Source organism: Puntigrus tetrazona, chromosome 5, assembly GCF_018831695.1.
Source record: "Puntigrus tetrazona isolate hp1 chromosome 5, ASM1883169v1, whole genome shotgun sequence".
NCBI classification, from domain to species: Eukaryota; Metazoa; Chordata; class Actinopteri; order Cypriniformes; family Cyprinidae; genus Puntigrus; species Puntigrus tetrazona.
This window is the reverse complement of record NC_056703.1, coordinates 29,216,317-29,240,168: the sequence shown is the minus strand read 5'-3', so window position 1 is coordinate 29,240,168 and position 23,852 is coordinate 29,216,317. Positions and strand designations below refer to the sequence as shown.

At 35.9% G+C, this 23,852-nt stretch overlaps 1 protein-coding gene across 1 annotated transcript in view; it reads left to right on the top strand.

The window, feature by feature from the left end:
- brinp1 (bone morphogenetic protein/retinoic acid inducible neural-specific 1) overlaps positions 1–23,852 on the top strand; it is a 95,750-nt gene that overhangs the window by 30,532 nt on the left and 41,366 nt on the right. The window contains exons 2-3 of the mRNA XM_043240766.1: positions 8,175–8,365; positions 15,854–16,023. Coding sequence (XP_043096701.1) covers positions 8,175–8,365; positions 15,854–16,023 — 361 coding nt within the window. The remainder of the gene's footprint in view (positions 1–8,174; positions 8,366–15,853; positions 16,024–23,852) is intronic.

Here is a 23,852-nt window from a genome sequence, read left to right as displayed (position 1 = left end):
TTGGTGAGAGTGGGAAACTTGAAAAATATTCATAGCTTTAAACTTCTGAAATCCTGCGCTTTCATTTACAGAAGCTTTGAGTGCCAGGCTTTTAAATATTGATGTGAACAGTGGAGGTCTTGCAGTCAAAAAGCTTAAGATCCACTGCCTTAATACCTACAGCAATGAGTTTTGTGGACAAACACTCACAGTGTATTCAGAAAAAAGTACAGGTCTATTTCTGAGGCGTTTCCTTTGTTATACCGACTAGTCATTTAAGTGATATCTCAACTGATTAACGCTATTAACCAACTCTCCAAACACAGGTTTCCTCAGTCTTGAGCGACGAACCCGCAGTGGCTCATTCTAATGGCTTTGTCGTGTGATAATCACTCCTGTCCTGCGCGCTCAGCCTCTGCTGGCGTGGGCTATTTGTTATCACAGGAGTTCCTCAGAGAGGTCATTAAATCTGCCGTTGAGCTGAGAAATAATGCAGTGAATCATATCGCAACTCCCATCCAACAGCTTCTGCTAATCTGAGCGTATGGGCCTAAGTACATATGGCTCTCACATATGGCTCCTCGGTAATGGCCAAAGCCGAGAGGAGTTTAACTGATGTGTGATTGAGATTTTACACTTGATGCTGAACTGATAATCTCTGGCTATGCTCATTGGCTTTGGTTGCTTCCAGAATGCTGCTTCATTTCGTATCACAGCAGAGAGATGCAACGATAGCATGTACAGTATCAACAAATGTAAGACTGGTTATTTGTAAGAATTACAGCACATTATAATTGACTAATTGGCATGCTTGATAGTGTTTTTCTCCAAATTGTATTATTAGTAGCTTATGTACTGACTACCTAAAATTGAACAACTCTAAATTATAAATGTAGATTATAGCTTGGCAAGCGAGAGTTTAAAACATTTTGACACCTTGGGGTTGAACATTTTGCATAAATCTCACTTGCGTCCGCTCAAATAAATTAATGTAAAAATAAATAAAACCTAAATTCTTCAGTATATGTGAAAAAAATATGTATTAAGCACCCTGGTAATCGGATTGATGGCTCAGTTGGATTGAAACAGCTCATGCAAACAGCTCAATATAATTACATTTCAATTGAAAGGGGCAGTATATGGCTGAAATAATCTAATCAACAGGGGGTTGGGGGGTAAATACTTGAAAATGACTTATCACGGTCAAAAATAACATATGGTGTCATGCATTTATTTATGTCTACTGTGTTTGGAACTCATTGGTGGGGGTGACCAAATACTTACTAAATGTGTGCTAAAAAGATCTTCAGACATTAAAAATAAAATCTTCTTATCTTCTTTCCTTTTAATACGTCATTAAGAGTAGATCTGGAAGTTCCAATAAAATTATTGCACTGCTATACGCACTATGGTGCACTTTGTGATATATAAACTGTTTCACAAAACTATAAGTAAATAAATAAATAATAATAAGGGAGAAACAAGACTATTTTTTATGTAGTCTATATTCAATATTATTTGCATATTGAATGCTACACACGCAATTTGAAGAATAGGAAAGCATGATTAGTGATGCTATTTTGATGGAAACAGTTCAAATTCTAGCTACGAAATTACTTTTTATTTATCTAAATTCACACATCGCTTTCATTTGGACTTGTTTCTGCTACTCCATGAACTGAGGTATTTGCATAGATGCTATTTTTAAATAAACAGATTTTCTGTAAAGAGCTACCAATTTTTTCAAAAGATTTACTTTAGCACAAAGCCAAGCGTGTATGCACGTAGGGACACAAACGCATCCCACAAAACCTTTGCAGTCAGAAGATATAGCACCTTAAACTTTCTCTTGAGCAACAACGCACCAGCGATTCTTGAGCTTCGGCAGTGGATGACTTTACCGTTGATGTCTGTGAATTTGGACACAGTCCAGAGACGAGAGAGGGGAAAGAAAGCGCTCTGACCCTAATAGCCTGCGAACAAGCACAGGAGAACGGAGGCGCGCTGAAGCCATGCAGCTGGAGATTGAAACGCGCTGATCGGCTCGGAGAGAATTGGAGCTAAGTAATAGGTCAATTTGAAGGCCCACGGAGCCTTTCACGGTGAAATCACTGGAACGCACACTCGCAATTCAAGAAGTGGAAGGAAAAAACGTCAGAATATCCAGAGCTGTTGTTTTCGACATGTGTACAGCCTCCCCGTTTTTGTCGCTTCTGGTTTCTAAAATGAAAGCATAAAAAATTGCATAATCGCCAACCAACAGAGCACATGTTGGACATACTGTATGCTGGCGAGGTGCCTCCAAACTAGAAAACTACTTGACAAAATAATATGATATTCTATCAACCTTTTAAGAAACACTTATTATACAATAGTGTATTAATGTATTTACACTCATGTTCAAAGATATTCACCACGAAACAAAGTAGTGCAAAAATTAAGCATTAGGAATCAGCAATATTTATGGTGATAAAAAATAGCAATGTGCTGATATGAATTATTATATAAATAACTTGTGTGACTTAGGCTTTTTTTGGCCTCTATTTCTTTTCTATTTTTAAATGTTGTAAGTTTTTAGCCTTTAATTTTTTTTTGTCCATTCTCACAAAATTGTATTCATAACAATTATTATTATTGTTTAATTTAATTAAATTTTATTGTTGTTATTTAAACTGTCATATTTACTATTTTGCATTTCTTCATTGTTAGTGAAGAAATATTGTCATGTTTTTGCAACTCTGTATAATTCAGTTATTGGCTATTAAAGGGTTACTCCACCCCAAAATGAAAATTCATTAATCACTTGTCATTCAAAAACCTGTACAAAACTTCTTTGTTAAGTGGCAAGTAATAAACACTGGAAGACTACTCTGGACGAACAAACTTTTGGTTTGGAACAACTTGGGGGTAAGTGATTAATGATAAAATGTTCATTTTGGGATGGAGTAACCCTTTAATAAACCATTAAGTCATTCAAAAATACTCTTACAGCATGTGTACTTAAAAGTCATTTTTAACCAAAAATGTGCACACATTTCCTGATGTTCATTTAACTTCCTGTTAATCTTTTTTTCTACTTCACTTGAACTGTATCCATTTTTGTAGGAATATTCAGTCATAAAGTGCATACCATTAATTTCTGAACTTTCTACCATCTGGTACTGGAAATGTAATTACTAGTTAATATGTCCCTCAGTAAAATTTACTCACATCTGTGAACTGGATATTGCTCAGGACGCGCAGTGCATGTAAGTTTGGACTGAACCGGTTCCAGACTAAATCACTGGCACTTTCAGAGTGAATTCTGAAAACTCTAGCATTTCTGATTGGCCATTGTGTTGAAGAATACGATAAGTATGTGATTGGCTGCATTGCTCAATACAGAAGGAAAAAAAAAACTAATTGGATAGTTTACCAGATCTTTAATTGCTTAAGCAATTTCATTTGAGGGTATTTAGCTCTGCGTAGTACTAGGGATGGGGGAGGGGGTAGTATAAGTTAGGTTTAGGGGTAGATTCAGAGTTAGCAAATAGTTATTACCTAGTTATTATAGATTATGTAATATGTACATAGTATGTACACATGGATAACATGCACTGTATAATAACTGCAATTCCAATTTGGTAAAATGTTCTATATAACAAATAAGTTTTTTTTTTTATATTAGTAATCAGAATAAACAGTTCTTCCATCAACTAATAATTTCAGATCTGTGTGTTTACATTCGACACAGGTGCACATTTACTCTGACGCTATCAAAATTCTCAGTTGTAACTATTTATAAGAGTGCAGTGTTGATGGTGTAGTCTGGTCTGGCATTGAACTCATCAGTATTCCGGTCTCTAGTTGTGTTCTCATCTTCATTCTTCACTCTCCCGTCTCTCTTCCTCCCTTCTGTCGCTGCTTCCTATTCCTCAGCTTCCTCGTCTCGTTTTCTTCCCATCTACTCAAGCATCCGAACACGTGTGTGCGGCCGACACACCTTATATCCTCCTCCTGAGTGATTTCATGTGGAGTCTTAATACGCCTCATTATCTGCACTACTTTACCTTGAGATTTGTTGATGCAAAAGCAGACACAATGCAATTTGCATATATTTGTTCCCGTTCCCTTGAAGAGCAGTAATTACGAAGCTCTTAGAATGATTTCCAAAGGCGTAACGCTTCAACTTTCCTCAAGGAGAGGGGGGCTGCCCAAACCCAGCGTATAAGTGAATTATCATCATATTTTGCAGAGGACTCCTTATATTTTTATTCTCAAGACAGACCTGCTGATCGCAGTTTGTGAAGTGTCTGAATAAGAGGGTGTCAATCCAGAATTGTTATGGCACCCGCGGCGCAGCGAGGGTCGGCTTCACGCAGGTAGATTTAATTGTACGCGCTTGCCCAGAGCTCTTAGCCGCCTGGTGATATTTTTATTACAGTACCGACCCCAAAAGCCCTCCAAACCGCCAACATTTGTAGAACACAATCAGTTCCGCTCGATTCACAATTTGTCTTGGTAAAAAATTTCCAGACGAGGTGCACCGAAGAGTAGCTGTAGACCAAAGGTAGTCAAACTTGACTGCAGTACATCACCAAATAATGTCAGCCCACGACCCCCTTTCAACGCTATTTAATTATGATCTCTCATTTTTAAAATTGGATTTAGATATTTTTGTTTCTCACACATTGCATGCTCAACAGCGAATGTCCCAGACTTGGGAAAACCTCTGCTGTGGTTAATGAATACCAATTAGCATGTTACTGCGTCCGGGGTTCCTGGATTTGAAAAGTGCAAGAACACTTGCAGATAAGCCCGTATAGCTGTGTTAATTGACTTTTCATTTACAAATCTTGGAAAGGTGGATCAATATCTTTACAGGTTTAGTCTATTAACCATTTTCGAGGCCTCTTTATCGCACAACCTGTAAGGTCAGTGAAGTCGCCCAGCTTTCAGGATGTTGCTCCAATGGATTCCATTCAGCAGCTTTCTTCTGTCTGATCTCAAGACAGTAGCTAGCAACACAACGGGTAGCACAAAGATTTTTCCACTGACTCATTTCTGACATTTGAATATTTAGAGCCCTTTCACACTAGAGCTGTTTGTAGAGACACATGTTTGCTCGGTGTCAAAGCAGCTAAGTCGCACCTAATATCAGCGCTAGCTTTCTACATCAAAACTGCAGAACTAATATAGATGATGTTGAATTTGTTGGCATGTGCCCAATGATTAAATAATAATATATTTCTCCTACTGTGTTCTATACATATACCATGGCTGACAGAGGTGAAATCAAAATCTGCTTCGGCCCGAACAATTAAACCAAATTTGAAAACACTGTAAACATCTTTGTGTTCATTAAAGGCCTCAGTTAAATGGTACCATATTATAAAATCTGTGTATTAGTGTTCAGTTCAGTTAATTTGTATACTAATCGTTGCAAAGAAGCGTCACAAAAAAGAAAAAGAAAGTAGTTTTGTATTATGTTGTTTGAGGGTTGGCATTATCTGAGGTCCTCTGATGAGTTGGCATTATCTCTTCTCAAGTGTCCGGTGATCTCAGATCCTCTTAAAGGTTGGATCCAGAATGATGATCGTGTAATGCCCATCTGATGGCAGAAACAGAGAAGCAAATAGAGAAAAAATTGTGTAGCTCCAACCAGTTCCAATTAAGCAAAAAATTATACGTTCAACCCAAGCAAAGGAATGTTAATGTGCATTCGATCAGTCATAACTGAAGTGCAAGATAATAATGAGGTAAATAATGTGCATTCTTGGCTGAATAGATGTGTCTTTCATCTAGATTGAAACAAATAGCGTCTAACACAGGGGGGGCTAATTGTGCTCCTGGTGATCGACTGTACTCCAAAGTTCAGCTCCAGCTCTGAAGCAACTAATTAAGGTCAGATTGCTTGAAAACTAAAGGCAGGTGTGTTTGATTAGAGTTGGAGCTCAACTTTGCAGGACAGTCAATCTTCAAGAGAATGATTGGGAACCCCGGATCTAACGTAATCATCTCCCATCCATCCATCTGTCCGTTTGTCCATCCAGCTATCCATCAATCATCTGTCCATTCATCCATTGGTCATATGGATACTATATTAAGACTATCATCTATCTCTCCATTCATCTAGTTCATCTAGTTACAAAATTTACAAATAAGGACACATTTTGGACAAATAACTTGTCTGTAGCTGAATATTCTAAATAATAACAGTGTGGTTATTATTATATAAAAGCAAAATCAGTAAAGGTGTTGATCTGAAATTGTGCTCTGTGTGTTTTGGCTATATCCTGAGTTAAATGTGTTCATGTGATATTGCCCAACTTCTTTATAATTAATAAAGTCCCTTTGTTTCTATCTTGGGTTGCACTTTATGTTAAGTGGTCTTAAATACTGTGAAACTAATCAATTAATAGAATGCATTTAATATGTAAAAATAACTTTGCAAGTCAGCTTATTCTAAACCTAACTCATATTACATATTACATATTACACTTAATGGCACATAGTACATATTAAGGCTACCTAATGTAAAGTGGTACCCTATCTTCCATTTCCAAAACACCACAGTAAATGTGAACTCTACACAACAATCTATGAAGCAAATGTGAATGTCAGGGAGATAACCTGACAGAAGGTTCCTCCAGCTCCTGATCTGAACGTCCAGCCTCCTTCAAACAGAGTGGCAGGTGTTAGCAGGAGTTCAGCAGTGATTGCTGCTGTGGCGCTTTTCCAGTGTTAACACATTTAAGACTTTAGACAGGTGCTGAATGGACATTTCCAGTGTCCAACTCTAAACTCAGCATTTATGAAAATAGATGCTTTCTTTAAAAAGTAGTTTCGACTGTTGAGCCTCATCCTAATTGAAGAGCATTTCATTTGATTATTATCAAATCGTTGGGTGAATGCATTTCATGTCTCAAGGATTTTCAATTTTCACTTCATTACAGGAACTAGATGCATGCGATTCGCTGCCAAATGAGATGCTAATCGAACCAATTGTGAGATTAGTGAGACCAAAATCTGGCCAATGGCAAATCAGGACTGATGCTCGTGGCTTCGCTACGACAACAGCAGTCGCCATCTGCAGCTGGCAGTCATGCTGATTAGATAACATTGTGAAAGCCTTGATTTAAATGTAATATCAACATGTTTTTGCTTTTGTTTTTCCCTCTATCACACTGGGCAGAAGTGATTGCCACGTGATTGTTGGTGCTTGTTGAGCTTTTGCAGTTTGCCAATGCATTTGAAATTGTAGTTTGTAAAAAGCGCCAAAGAAAAAAAACGATTCTGATGGCACAAAAGAAACGTATTTTCTTTGACGGATTAATTCAATTGAATTATATTAATGGAATAGTTAAAAATAGCCCCAAATCTACCATTTTTATTGACCTTCATGTTATTACAATTTGTGTATTCATTCATTATTCACACACACACACAAACACACACACACAGTATTTGCTATTAACTATGACTTTTCCCTCAATAAATTTATTTTTAGGTATTGGGTAGGATTATGACTGTAGAATAAGGTAATGTAGAATAAGGCGTTGATATGTGCTTAATTACTGCTAATAGATGGATAATATTATAAGTAATCTGCATATTAATAGGTCATTAAATGGTAACACTAAAATAAAGTATTACCATATATTGCATTATATATTTTCATAAATGATTGTAGCCAAAGTCAAAATGCATTGCAATTATATGCATATAATTGCTCGTGCATTAGATTATAAAATGCATTTCAAGGCATAATATAATGTATTTTACAATGCATTATAAAGGTTTTAAGTAAAACATTTCCAAGGTGTTTTTTTTTGCACATATTAGCACAATCAGCCAAGCATCAATTCAATTAAAGTTTCTTGTATAATAAAACACTGTTTTGTAATTATGTATTTGTGATATGGTAATAAATTGATAATTACAATATTTATGTTTTGTCAATGTTCTGTCTAATAATGATGCTAATAAAAAGTACTTGAGCAGCCTCTGTTGCTATGGTTACATCCTCTAGAGAAAGCAATTTATGCATGCCATAGTGTGTGTTTACCAGAGAGAAAAAGCACACTATGACTGCTGTTTAAATAAATTTTTGTGGTTACTGTAAGTGTGTCTGAAAGAACTGCCGAAACTCGTGTGCATATGCAAGAACAAATAACCGACCCTCACAGTCTGCTCTGCTCTGCTTCGCTCCGCAGGGAGTTTGCACGTTGGAAGGTGAGGAACACGGCCATCGAGAGGCGGGATCTGATCCGGAATCCTCTGCCCTTGATGCCAGAGTTTCAGCGCAGCATGCGGATGCTCGGACGACGGCCGTCCACGCAACAGTTCATCGACACCATCATCAAGAAATATGGGACGCACATCTTGATCTCGGCCACGCTGGGAGGTGAGCGTCGCCGTCACATTATGCATTCATACTGAATGCAAATTCAACCTGATTCAGACCGAAGAGGAAAAATGACACATAGTAATAAGGCACATTCTATCCAAACAGTAAACCAACTTGCACCTTAATGCTACCTGGCTTTAAGGCACTACAGGTGAATATGGTAAAAACCTCTTGTTTAAATGTCCAACTGAGATTAGAGCTGTCTCATTAAATATGCATGCAAATGTGCATAATTTTACAGAAAATAAATCTTAAAATTGCATAAAGCTAGATGATATATAAAATACAAGATTATTAAAATTATTATTATTTTTACCCCTCAATTCCGAAAATGTCAACAGACAGAAAAAAAATGTTTTTGGGCAATAAAATATTGTACTGTAAAATAGTGCAAATTATTAATGCACAAATCCCGCTATAAAAACCTTCAGAATATCAATAGGCATGTAACTTTAGTTTTTGCATGTGTAAGTGTTACTAAATTCAAGAAAATATAAACAAACAAACAAATTAAGAAAGCAGCCATTAAAATATGTATTGTAAATTAATCTACAGACAGATGCACATAGTTAAAAAGCATTATAATACAGTTTAGTGAATCCCTCAGAATATAGATATGAATAGAAGTGTTGTTTGTTGTTGTTCATTAAAAATAATAATGTATTGTAATTGAAATCTAGAGATGCAAACGATAAAAAAAGATTTATTTTGAGTATTTTATTTCTATTCTTCTGAAATTTTTGGAAGCAAAAAAAGAAAAGAAAAGAAAAAGTCTTACACTTGAGCGGTGCATGAACAATCAATGTTTTCCTGTAATGTCTTGCCTTAAGAATTGATGTCTATTTTCCTATCCTATCTATGGTCAATTTTCCGGTTGCTAAAGCTGTTTTTGTGGTTCCTGACATTTACTGTTGTGAAACATTGAAGAACAAATCATTCTGTTAATGGATTGTGTCTGTGATGCCAATTCATAATCCCATTTTGTGTGTTCGCGCAGAACTGAACTGAGCCCGATACCCTTTTTGTCCTTTAAGATCTCAGTTTCATATAGATTCGCAGCTGTCAAGAGTAATTGCTCTGATATGCTGTCATTTGGCTTTCATGGGGAGTTTGTATTCAGGGATTGGAATATTATATCAGTTCTGGCTTAGTGGTTAAACTTGATGCTCTAATTATGGCATGGAGAAACCGGATAGCAGGAGGGAATATGATGCTGGAGTGTGAGAACAGTATAAAACCAGCTCATAGAGGTCCTTAGTCTTTCATGCTCTCTCATAGTTATGTGTGACTCTGTGTTATCTTAGTTTCATTCATATTTTCATATTCACATTTCATGTTTTATGTCTAATATATAATATATTTTGCTCATTTATTGTTGTTTTAATATATATATATATAAAGAGTGCTTTCGCTATCTATTAAAAAAGATTTTAAAAAATTCATATTTAATCAAAATCTATTAACATACAATCTATCTATCTATCTATCTATCTATCTATCTATCTATCTATCTGTTTGTCTGTCTGTCTGTCATTTATTGGTATTATTATTATTATTTGTTTTTAAAAGAAACGTATACTGCTCACAGCGAAGCACAGTAATATGAACTAATAAATTATGCGGCGTGACACAATGATATTTACTAGATAAATCTCTTTTTGCACTGACCTTCAGCCCTGCATCTCTCTCTTTTTATGTCGATGCTTTGGTCCTGAGGGAGATTTTAATGCACAGCTTTCTGAGAATGAGCCACGCAGCTCCATTCATGGTTTCTCTGTCTCTCATCATGATCATCATGTCTCAGTGTGTCAGTAGGCTGCGTTTGCTCTAGGGGTCATAAGACATGATAACAGGCCTGATGTCAGCGCTCTCAGTGTCAGTCGCGTGTTTTACAGTGTGTCATTATGTTGGCAGATAAACATGAGCGGAGAGCAGGCGCACACAAACACACACACACACACACACACTCTGAGAGGATGATGCTGTCTGATCCACATTAAAGCCAGCGTGTGTCAAGCATCTGTGGGCTTTTGTGAAAGTCTCCGAACGCTCTGTCAATCCCAACAGGACCAATGTCACAGAGTGCTAAAAATACATAAACACGTCATCAACTAGGGAAACAGTAGAGATTTAGAGAAAAAAAAACATTCATTTCATAATAATATTTACCCAATTTTAATTATTATCCAGTGAAAGGTTAGATTTTTGTGATTTAAAAATAAATAAATAAATAAATATCAAAAGGATTAATTTTTCACAGCCTTCTTTGATTGTATTTGCCAAGGGTGCTAATATTTTTGGCCATGACTGTGTGTACATACATAAAAGAAAGCTGTGCGTATTAATCTGCGTTTTTAATCCTTTCGATATTTTTTTTTTTTTTCATTCTCAAAAGGTCTTATAATAGCGAAACAACCAAAACTCGCAATGACACAAATAATTATAATAAATAAATATAATAATCAGTACGATAAATCATCACCATCTCGGGTGTGCATTATTTTTCTAATAATTCAAAAGGACCGTCGTTGATTATTCCTTACATAATTTTTCACAAAGCTACATTTATAAAATAGCATGAATAAATAACTAAAACAAATTAAACATGTATAATTAATCACTTTATCACTTATTTGCAGTTTCGCATGTATTAGCAGCAACAGTCAAAGAAGCTTTCGCTTTTCAACATTGATTTCACCTGAAGGATATATAATAATCTTTGAAATTACAAATGTATCGCCTTTAAGTGTTGAGCAGGTCAGCAGCTGTGCTGTTGGTCATTACAGCATTTATTGGTCATTATAACCGTATAGAGTTTATTGCAAAGCAAAGAAATATGAAATGGCAACTCGAATTTCATTACATTTCAGTCGCAGTGTTCGAGGGAATCCATGGACACGAAAGCCCTTACACTCCGTCACCTACACGATACGACCATAAAACCCAATGGAAAATCGATAGAAGCAATATGCCTGTTCCACTCCAGAGTACCACAATAAATCACAAAGCGCTGTATAATCCAGAGAAACGGGAGGCTAATACCTGAGCGCGCCTCATAATATGTGTGATTACAAACGGTACGAGACGCCGGGGTTCGGATATCAGCGCCGGAGGAAGCGGCCGCTTTATTGTGGACAGACGGAGAGCTTGTAATTATACCGCAGCTCAAGGTCAAATTAAGGTTCATTGTTCTTTGTCCGCTGTAGGCGTCCTTACATTGATTAATCGGTTGATTAACAGGAAATCTGATTTATTAATGCTGCCTTTAAAGGTTACTCACATTAGCGTCAGGGTTTTCCGTCCGCCCTTGTTGTAGCACGTTTCTCTCGGTTGAGATTGAACGGTATAGACACAGCCGAAAATAAAGGTCACGAGAATTGAAAGGTTGACGCTAGCAGGTTAATCGACAGTCACGGATGTGCACATAACATTAACATGCCTGCAGGAATATGAGGGCCAAACAGATAGAAGACATCGGCCGTGACTGTGGTCTAAGGTTTCCCGAACGTATGTGACACGTAATCCGTTACAAAACCTGGTGATTTGTCTTCATACGCAGCCCCTGCGGCTTCTGAAATGTGTGTGGCATGTTGCGTAACATAAAACCTCAGGTTACGGTCGATGAGTGTGGTCATGTGCACACGTGCGGTATGTTGATACGTACTGATTTCAGAAAGCAAGAACTCTCGAAAAACAAAAAGCAGCCAGAATGCCAGTAAATGCGTTTGAATTAAGGCACTAGTTGGTTTTCACTTTAACAATTTATGATGACACGTGACCTTTAGATGACCTTATATTGGGATATTAATCATAAGTAGAGACTAGAGGTGTCCTTGTATGGGGCAGAGAGAACTCAATGCATTGCAAGTGAAAAAAGAAAAAGAAAAAAAAGCTTGTTCTGAAAAGTGAGGTGTGCTCTGATTGGCCAAGCTATCAAGTGCGTTGTGATTGGTCAAATACCTCAAGAGTGTGAGGCAAATAGTTACGCCTTAGTTATTAAGCCGACGGAATACAAAGCTATTGTTACTGAAAAACAAAATTTCAATTTGCATTTTTTTTATTTGCATTTCAAATTATTATGCATTGTTTTGTTGTGCTTTAAAGAAGTGCACTCATTTAGTACATTTGAAATATATTATATGTTGAATAACACACTAAAGCACATGCAGAAGTATATGAAATGTGCAATTACAAATACATTTAAATACACTGCATTTATTTTAGTTTAGTTCATCATAATTGTTTGCACTACAGTCACCAGTTGGCTACTTTAAACATATTTCAAAAACATATTACATATAATGATGTACTTAAATCCTATTTAATAAATAAAGCACTGTAAAGTTAGAATTGCAATTAATACAAATGTAATATACATTTCCTATAAATATAAACTTAAATACAATATATACATTTAAACTATACTATATATAAACTATATATTTAAACTATTCCTGTTTTTATATGCTGGCCTTTCTCACAAATGAACCAAACTAGTCAATTTTTACACCAACAGTATTTTGTTCAGAGTTTCTTTTTCTGTTTTACTGTTGTTGAAGTAGCCCGAAGCTCACAGCTAGTGAAGCTCTTGCAACGATATGCTGATTCAACACTTCTATTTCTAGTCGTATACAGCATAAGACTGTGCAAAGCGAATGGATAGGCTCAACAGAATTCATTATTCAATATGTTACACATTTCAAATAGTTTTAAGCTACATTTTTGTGCTAAACTTTATTTAAGGTGCCTTTCGAATGGTGTAATTGTACAATGAAGCACTGAGTGATATTAATTAACAAGATGTACTAAATATAGGGTTGGGTTTAGAGTTAGCTTCTTCTAATTATGCATAATTATGTTCTTACTCTACTAAATACATGTAACAAGGACGCTGTACAGTGAAGTGTTACCCATTTTTGTCACGTGATCTCATTACTATGCCCAAGTATCATCTCAGAAATGCAAATTGTTCATTTGCATTTTTTTTTTACATTAAATCTCATTTTAAAAAGTACTGATGTTAAAAATAGAAGGTCAAGTCAATCACATTGTCTTGTAGAATACAGTATCACACAAACACACACACTGTGCTCTGGTTTACAGCGCAGTTTACCGGCTCTGATATATAGGTCATCCATGCATACTGTTTTGCATACTATCCACAGCATACACATGCCATACTGTGTGCTAGTTGTGCTGTTTCATAGCTTTGTGCCTTGCCTTTTGCATCCTCAATTTGCATTCACAGCTTCTTTATTATTGTTGACGGTTCATCCATTCCACAAAAGCTGCTTTAAAAAGCTTCTTTAGATTTCAGAATTAGGTTCTTCTGTTCACCTGACCTGCTGACATTATGGCTGACCAAACCATTTATGCTGAGAGCTTGTCATATTATCACAAATATTCATTGTTTTTGACCATATAATGGTTATTTTAGGTTTCATACCATTAAATACTAGCAATACGTGCATTTAACGTTGGTAAAATACCCACTTAATTCTATAGAAACTGCAATAATGATCCTTACTAATATAATCTGCCGACGTTTTATTATAGCATATACAGATTGTGTAGGTAACTACAAAGTTTACTCTGCTCTTCATACACTTCATACACTTCATACCCGGAGACTTACTTTAACATGTTTTAGAGAGAAGAGAATAAATTTATAAATCCCAGAGTTATGATTTAGCGTGACTAACATGGTGGCGCCCATCTCCGGACATAGACCAACTAACACAGTCATTATAAAAGTATTTAAATTACCAAATACATTTACTTATTTCAGAATCGCAATATAAAATAGTTCTAATAAAGTGAGTACGTTTGTGTAAATAAAAAACGAATCAAAAACAGTCCATGTTTTACCCAGCGCTATTGTGACCGCGGTGCATCAGATGACAACTATGACGCGTCGCCATGGAAACAATAAGGCTATACGTTCTAAAATAACAGACTTACGCTGGGGGCTCAGCTAGTATATTTTAAACTCACGTGTGGAAGGTATAATAGTACGAGTTTGTAGCTGTGGAGTGATTAGTTCTAAACATAGTATGAAAAGGGAAAGAGCTGATGCATAGAGGGAAAAATATAAAGAAAGTTTTGCTCCCTGTGTATGTCTGCGTCGACCCATAGCTGGTGGTTTTTTTTGCCAGCTGGATTTTACGGCTACTGTCTGAGCAGATATCCCTCTGGTGTCCCAGTGAATGAGTTATTTAGGAAAAGGTCAGCGGCGCTTTGCAAAAATCAATCATAGCTGCTTTTCCCGCTCGACTCCAGCGGAGAAGAAATCTTTGCCATCGAGTAGGGTGACTGAAAGCGAGAGAGACTCGGGTCATGTCAGTTTGACACTGTAAGCAAAATTTTCTCTGTGACAGTGTGTGAAGTGAGTCACCGATGCACGCTGAGTCTCCATCATGTCAGTGTGTTTGGCACTTCTTACACGCTAGGAAGTCCACGCTGAAGAAACATGTTGATAAAATGACATGTTGGCTGCATGAACCACAGCGCTCAAAATGATGCCCGTATGAATGCTGGCAAGCTCAATGGGACGACTTTATACACCATGACAACAAGTCTTGAAATGCGCTGTTGCTGTGGCATCTTAGTTTCGTTTCCTGTAAACCAATAGTGGAAATCATTTAGTCATCCTCATGTGATTCCAGACCTGAATGGCGACAGGACAACCTGGGGGCACTTTTTAGCGAGACACTAAATACATACCAACAAGCGCATATCAGTGCAGTTTCCAAAAAAAATGAACACTAGAGACGTTAAAACTCTAACGCCTTTTATTCCATTACACAAATGTACAGAGTTTTGAATAATTAAACATACTTTTGAACAATACTATACTTGCAGAAGATCCTATTATGACTTCAAAACTATATTAACATTCTGGGATATTTAGAAACTCGTTCTTTTGAATGTTAGCATTGCAGATATCCAGCTTCATATCCATGGGTTTTCAAGGATAGTAGGCATGTTTCAGTAGCTCAGGGAGTACAGAGATACATGTAAAAAAATAATATAAAAGCTGATGAAGTGGACAGACAAACAATGAAATTGAAATCTATGGACATAAATGGATAAAGTGCGATACTTAAAATATGAACAACCCCCTGAGTGAAACCCTTCAAAACATATATATGAAAAAAACAGATAATAGACTAGTTTCTGTTTACTAGTTTGATCGGATACACACTATGGAAGACTAAATTGCTAAATTGACCAGTGCATGAAAAAAGTAGGGTCTCGTCTTAAACCATTATTTGGAGAAAAACGTCCATAGGTTTTGCCAGTGGCAATTAGCTCAATTAGAATTTAAAGAGACGAAAGAGAGTCTGACAAGAGAGTGAGAAAATGACGGCAGCGTCATTCTTTAAAGTGAATGGACGTTTGAGAGTGTGATATTTTAACTCTTGGCATCTGAAAGACAGGAAGTGAAGTCTTGCGTTAACTGACCATATTGCTCTGTGCCATTAGGTGAGGAAGCTCTCACCATGTACATGGCCAAGAACAAGCTGGACCGGAAGATGGTCAACGCCACCCAAGGAGTCGAGGCACTGCACCAGCTCGCCTCCTCATACTTCATCGACCGAGATGGCACCATGCGCAAACTCCACGAAATACAGATCTCCAGCAACGCCATCAAGGTAAGAAAAAAAAAAAGAGACACAAAGGAATAAACTCAGAAAGAAAGAAACATCCTCTTCCTCCTCCGTTATCCACCCACCGTCCATCTGTCCGTGGAGCTTTTTCTTGTTGGAGTTGACAGGCCGCTGAAGAGCTCCTGGCAGACAGGGCTCGAGGTAGCAGGAAGTCAAGCATGACAAAATTAAACGGAATTGACAATAGCTGCTGAGTCAGGACGACAGTAAGCAGCAGACGCAGCACTTGTGCTGCACTTAAATACAGACACGGGGCCTAAGAAAGACTGACCTGACAAACTAGTGCAAGTCTCATGTGCGTTTACGCTCGCCGATATTTCTTCAGCGTGCTTTGTCTACGTTTATGTGTATCTATTAAAGTGGTATCCCTTGTGAAAAAAAAAAGAGTTACGTCATTGGTGTATATTTATAGCAATAGACAAAATTAATTTGTAAGTATATATAAAAATTAATTCTTTAACATTTTTTGGATTAGTAATATGCATTTCTAAGAACTTAAGAAAGTAATTTCATACCGTTTAGATTTTTTTTATTATTTTTTTTTTTTTCTCAGCCAAATATTGTCCTATCCTAAAAAAACCATACATCAATGGAAAGCTTATTTATTCAGATTTTAAATGATTAATACAGATGACTGTGGTCCAGGGACACAAAAATCATTTTAAAAAGTGCCCTTTAAAATTTACATTAAATATTAAATATTAAAAATTAAAACTTAACTTTAGTGTGTTATTTAAAGTTGATATTTTTTACATGTGCAATTAAAAATGTATATAAATCCATGAAAAACAAAATGAAACTGAGATTAAAGTAAGATAATATAATAGTAAGAGAAATAAGAAAAAAGTAAGATAAGATAATAGAATTATGACATCAATATAAGTCAATATATGACAATGCAATATAAGTCAAACCTAAAAAACAAATCAACTGCATTTAATATACATTTAAACATATGGTACATTTAGTACATTTTCTATTTCAGTTTGTACTTTCTTGTAAAGTTTATTATTTCCATATATAGTACCCTTTTTAAAAGTACGCTAAAGAGTAAACCATTTTTTAAAGGGACGCTACTGCTAAATTATGTGCAGTTTTAAAAAGAATGTGCATACTGAGGAATCCAGGGACATCGCAAAGAACAATGCATCTATTTATAGAAAACAATTCATATTATACATCAATATCGAAAACATGTATATTTATTATGAATGTGTGTGTATATGTAGCTGTATCCAAAACAATAGAAGTATGCGATATGTCCTCATTTAGATAAATGTGTGTCTTTCTCTCTGTGTGTGTGTGTGTGTGTGTGTGTGTGTGTGTGTGTGAGAATCACATTGCAGACAGGAAACCATTCCTGCATTCAGGAAGAGACAGAAGATGACACACACACACACCCACACACACAGTGAGAGAGACCTGTGCTAACAATATCGATTGAGTTTTGTACAGCCTTGGAAGCTGACGCACATACAGACAGAATGAAAGTGTTGATATGGCAGCATGTTTTCTCTGTGAATCGTACAGACCGGTGCTCAGTGTGTTATTGGCATACAGAAATATGTCTTAATATGTCTGTACTACACTACATGCTAATTAAAGCTGCGTAAATGAATGACATTTCAGTTGAGATTAAATGACAATAGAAGTAATTAAGAAATTACATACAGTTCAAGAAGTGTTAATATACAGTTATAGTTCACTAAAATTATAATGTAAAAAAATCCGTTAATTGAACTGGAATAAATGTTGTCATATATATGAATTAATAATTTATTATTAATAATTATTAATTCATATACATATATTACATACACACACAGAGAGATTATATTAAGCTTGTTTTAGCCAACAAATAAATAAATATTTTCCAATTACAATAAAAATAATGCATTTATTTTATTTACATGTTCTTTGTTTGTTTGCAAGCATTATGAAAATGTCATTGACCTACACGGAAAACAATAAATAAATATGTGATTTATTTTAGGAATTTATTATTATTTTATTCTATTATTATTATTATTATTATTATTATTTTATTCTATTATAGGAAACTATTTTATTTCATCTTTGACGACATCCCCCGAAGCCAGGTTTCTATCGGTTCTGAGGACACTTTGTGCCCAAATACCACTAAATAAAGCCACACGCTTTTCAAACACACACATTATGACAGCACGGCGTCAGGCTTCACTCTCTGGAGGCATGGAATGCATGACGTCTGTCAGCTAGCCTCTCTCTTACTCCGTCCTGCCGGGAGGGGACGTGCCCTAGACACTTCAGTATGTATTTAGGGGCTTGCAGCAGACAAATGAACAGTGAGAGGAGTAGAAAATGGCCTCCCAGCACCGCCTCTGCTATATTTATCAGTGTCTCCTGTAGTCTGAGCGCAGCTGAAAAGATCTGGAGCACTTAAATCACAGAGAAGACGCTCTGTCACTGCGTGTTTCAGACGGGCTGTGATATTTTAACTCTCTCCCCACTGGATGAACGTTCTTTGGAATGATGTCATTAACTTACCCCAACAAAGTTTCAAGTCCATGTATTTGTCATCTTTGGAATTCAAAATGAGAGATTTTGAAGAATGTCGCTGCTGCTCTTTTTCGTATAATGAAAGCAGACTGTGAGCGGGAACTTTCTTTTGCTTGAAAGCTACTAAAACACCAAAACAGCTTGTATGGCAAGCTGAATTAATCTCTTTCTGTTAACAACTACGATTAGAAGTCTTTCTATATCAGTCCTAGTAAACAGTAACAATTACAATTAGAGAACCCTGTATTTAAATTATTGTAATAATTATGATTAGACAGCTTTTTAATTCAGTTCACACTAGTATTTTCCCCATATTCTACTGAAATAAATACAGATGAATGTTTTAATTAAATTTTTATTTGTAATAGTTATAATAAGAGAGCTTTTTTTCAGTCATTACTTGTAACTATTTGCGTGAATTAGTTATTTCTTGTTTTTTTAAGTTCTTTTTTGCAGCTAGAGAGCTTTCTAATTCTTGTAATAATTTTGATTAGACAGCTTTACAATTCAAATCTATAATCATTATAGAGAGCTTAATTCTTACTTGAAATATCTACAGTGTTGAATCATCGTAACAATTGTAATAAGACAGCTTTTGAATTCAATTATTACTGTTAACCTTTAAATAAAATAGCTTTTAATTTTCAATTGCAATAATTACAATATAGTTTATATATATATATATATATATATATATATATATATATATATATATATATATATATATATGCGATTCTTGTAATTATTACAGAGCTTTCTAACTCTTCACCAACTGCTAATAATTACAATTAGATAGCTTTCTAATTAAGTTATTAAACTAACTACAATTAGGGAATTTCTAATTCCCGTTCTTGTAATAATTATACTTTTATCGTTTTTTGTTTTTTTTTTTATTCTTATTAATAACATTCTCCTAAACATCTGCTTGTGTGCTCCACGGAAAATAAGGCTGTGATTTGCAGACTGATTTTTTTTTTTTTTCTTTTAGAGAATTTTATTTGTAAAATTACATGCAAAACCAATTATAAAACGGGAACCTTACAGATGATCATACGGTTAATCCAGTATTCTTTTTATATATTGCCTATTAGAGCTGGAAAACAATACTGTCTGAAGTAAATGTTCTGTAGGTTTTTACTGAAAGAAACCAAACTCATTAAAGACACATAGCGGCACCGAAAAGCAGCAAACACAAAGAAATCACGTAGAGAGCAACACAAAGAGCTCATTAGATGCAATGACCCAAAGAGATCACCGGCAGAACAATCAAATCTCTGCTTCTTATATTTATATTTTTTTATGCATGTGCAGTTTTGTGTGTTTTATGCGATTCATTTCACTGAACTTGCATATTCATATACACATAAAATGAGAAGGAAGTGGGTAACACATTATTTTGATAGTCCACTTTGGTCACTCCATTAACAGTACTAACTTTGTATCTAAATGCCAACTACACTCAACACTTATTAAGTTCAAATTCATTCAAGTTTTATGTTTTTTTAATTGCATATACAATTTCCATCTGTTTTGATTACTTATTTTTTATCTAAATAAACTAATAAGCTTTATGTGGTGGAACATTATGTAAATGAAACACGATTTTTGTAATAGTACCAATGAATCCAATAAATCCAATTTGTTATGTGTATTATATCATTAGATAATAAACCCAATGTACTTAGAAATGCATCACACTTCCACATTTCTTTTCAATAAACCCAGCGTTTTTCATATTTTATCCTAAATAAAAAAACACACTTCAAACTTAAACACACATGAAGAACAGCATATCAGTTTAGTCAACATGTAGTTAACATTTACTTACTAAATCTCTATTTAGCAGAATGTCTGAAGTGCAATACCAAAATAAAGTGTAACCATGAAGTGGATGGGATTCGGTCACGTTTTTACAATCAGCTTCACATCCCACAGAGAAGCAGAATCATCCTGACAAATGTTTCACGTTTTTTCCCTGTTGGGAACTGTTTAAGAATAAAATTAAGATCTCGCCTAAGAGATCGCTTTAATAAAAGGCGCGCTTTTATGATTGGGGTGTTTTGGACTGACAAAGACTTAGACTGATGCCGTGAGAGAGAGAGAGAGAGCTGTGTGACAGTTGCCCCTCAAGGTCATGTCTTCCTCTCTCAAATGCTTTCAGCTGATTTAGTTTTAAACTCCGTATGCAAATTTATGATGATGCGGCGAGCGTTTCAGAGGACATCTATTTAAAAATCTATTGGCTGGCCGGGATCCAATTTTAGTCGCCGTCCAGCAGCGCATTCCCAAAACAGGTGCCGTTAAAATGGATTTTTTATAATTTTTTTTACCTGCACAAAGAGCATCAGCTGTGTGATTAAGCAGAAGAGCTGCGTGACGTCACTCATACGTGTGCAGTGTAACGTGTCTCTGACATGTTGCTGTAGCAGAGCAGTGAAAACAATGCAGAAAAGATGGTAATATAGTCGCATAACTTAAAGTTATGTAGATTTCCCTACATTGTACCTAAAGTAGCGAGACTATATTTATATTGCCTATTAATGCAAGGCGGTGGAGCAGCTCAACTGCCACGTGACAATAATAACATGACTGATTCTATACATTACGTATGCATATATGTATAATATTCACAAAGTGTATTCCTTTAATTACTGCGATTTTGGACACACCATGTGACTCCAAAAGTGCCTTAAACATTAGAGAAGGAAACATTTATAAATTAAATGTTAACATATTTTCACATAGAAAAGAGTTATTTCTTCACAGCATACTATTCCACGATATTACTATAATAATACGTTATTTTTAAGTAAATGCAGCATTAGCACTTATTTCAATCATTTCAATACAATGCTAAACAAACCGAACTCTATTTGTTTTATTTACAGGCGCTGCACTCTAAACCCACCGGAACATTTGAGAAAATATGAGTTATTTCGGCAGTAAGTCCCGAATAAATACTCTGCACGTGAACGGCATCGCATCTTGAGAATGACTCCAGTAAAGCCCAGTGAGCTCCTTGTCAGGCTTACGACAGCTGTGAGATCTCGGCTAAAGCTATGGCGTACCGCGAGACATCAGCTTTCTTTTATGTCAGATGCTGTGATATGCATCTTTGGCTTTTATTCACAATTGACGTTGATAACCGGCTGCTTTACGACATCAGCCGCGTCACATTCGGACGTTGCGGTAATGTTCGAGAAGCAAAGGCGCTCATTTTTCAGAGTGAATAGACAAGTAGTTTTTACTAAAAATCCGACTTATATCTTTAGTTTGCCCTGTGTGTGTTTGCCAGAAAGTAAAAACAGCGAATAATACAATGAAGACATCATTGGGCTCTGGTGGCTGAGGTTCACTTCCCTTTGCTATCGGAAGCTCAAAATAGAACTTCATTATAGGGCTGACAGGTGACAGATGTAATAAGAAACAGGCACAGTTGTCGTCCCATGATGCCCTGCCTCATCACAGATTTCTCTGGATACAGTTTGTTCTTTAACGCTACGAGAGCTTCTAATCTCCCCATAAGACGAAACAGTCCCGGCTTTGATAGGAGCTCGGAGCTGTCGCCGTCTTCACATGAATAAGTGATTAAAGCAGAAACGACATCAACACAAACGCATCCGGACAGACGGCCCTTTCCTAAACGCCCAACATGTGCGGCAGGTGGAATCAAAGCTCGGAGATTTACAGTCTTTTAAGTCAAATGTTTACATGCGTGTTATTGTGTTTATCTGTGTGAGCTTGAATGAGCATCAAGTCATGCAGCTTTTCAGCGTTTGTGCGTAATCCCACAAATCTCCGTCTTCATTAGATGAGGGCTTCGGTTTTGTTTTATACTCTGGCAATCTATGTCTTAATCCGCTGATTATTTGTGCGTGTGTTTGTGTGTGTGAGTGAGTCCTGAAGCTTTTAGACTCCAGAGATTATTCCCTTTTCATGCCAACTGAAGTGTTTTATGGAGCGTCATAAAGGGATTTTCAAGAAATACTTTTCTGAAACATGAAAAATCAATCATTTAGTCTGAATTATTAGTCGTTCTTTTCCATCCCGCAGTAAAGCAGATATTTTTCTGGATGGTCATGCTGCTCTGTTACATTCAGCCGAGCTCATATAATAACTTGTGAGAATCGGATCCATATTTAATTCAGCATGTGCAGAAAATCTTTATTGCAGCTCTCAAAGCATCGTGAAATACACTAGCATATTTCTGCAAAACCTAAGTAATGTTTTCAAACACTTAATTGCTTATTGACCACAATACAATTAAATTGCATTATAGAAGTTTGAATGTTGAGTGTTTTTGACCCACTTAAGTAGGACTGAAGTACATCTTTATATCTAATTTCATAACTAAAGCTTTACTTTAACATATACTTTTAAAAGAGCCTATGTATAATATTTCTCCTGCTAAAAAAGAACACTTTGATGCGTTGATTAAAATACTCGAGTGTGTTATGTTAAATATATTTATACTATACGATTATAATATTTCATTATTTATAAATGTGCAATTACAGATATATTTAAATACATGACATACAAATTTCAATAAAAATAACATTAAAGAACATACCCTGAATGTTTGTCAGTACTTTCAGAAGTAACACTTTAACCGTATTTCAAAGACAATATTAGTTATTTGACATTAGTGCAGCATGCTGAAAAATGTAAGTGACACTTTTAAGTGCACTAAAGAGGTTTTTTACTTCATTAATATTATATGATCTGTGTACAGTTTTCTTTTTTTCACTTACTTTAATGATTCAAAATGCATTACAAGCGCACGATCAATAAAATGAAGTGCACTCCTTTTTTTGCACGAAGGACGTTTTTAAAATATGTTCAAGAAGCTTTTGTATTCGTACAGCGTTACGAAATATATGGCTGTTGTCTTCCAAGTGAGGCAGATGATCGTATGACACAAGGATAACTCATTGAATTTTTACCTCAATTATTCTTAAAACAGAGTGATTTCTCGTTCTCAGTTGGCTGGTGTTTTGATAACAGGGACTGGCAAACAGCTCGTAGGTTTCAGGTGTGTTATTGTGATTCGCTCCGACGTGTCGCCTGTGTTCACCTGCCCACAGGCACTAAAGGTCAGACCCGTGCCGCAGTTCTGCTATTGTTGTCATTGCAATTAAAGTGACCCTGAGAGTGTTCAAAAGTAACACTATCTGCGGAACAAAAGACTGTATTTAGGTCAAAGGCTGCTGTAAATCAGACTCTGGAGGCTGCATTAAGATGACAGTGTAACGGTGAAGAAAGAACTAGTTCCG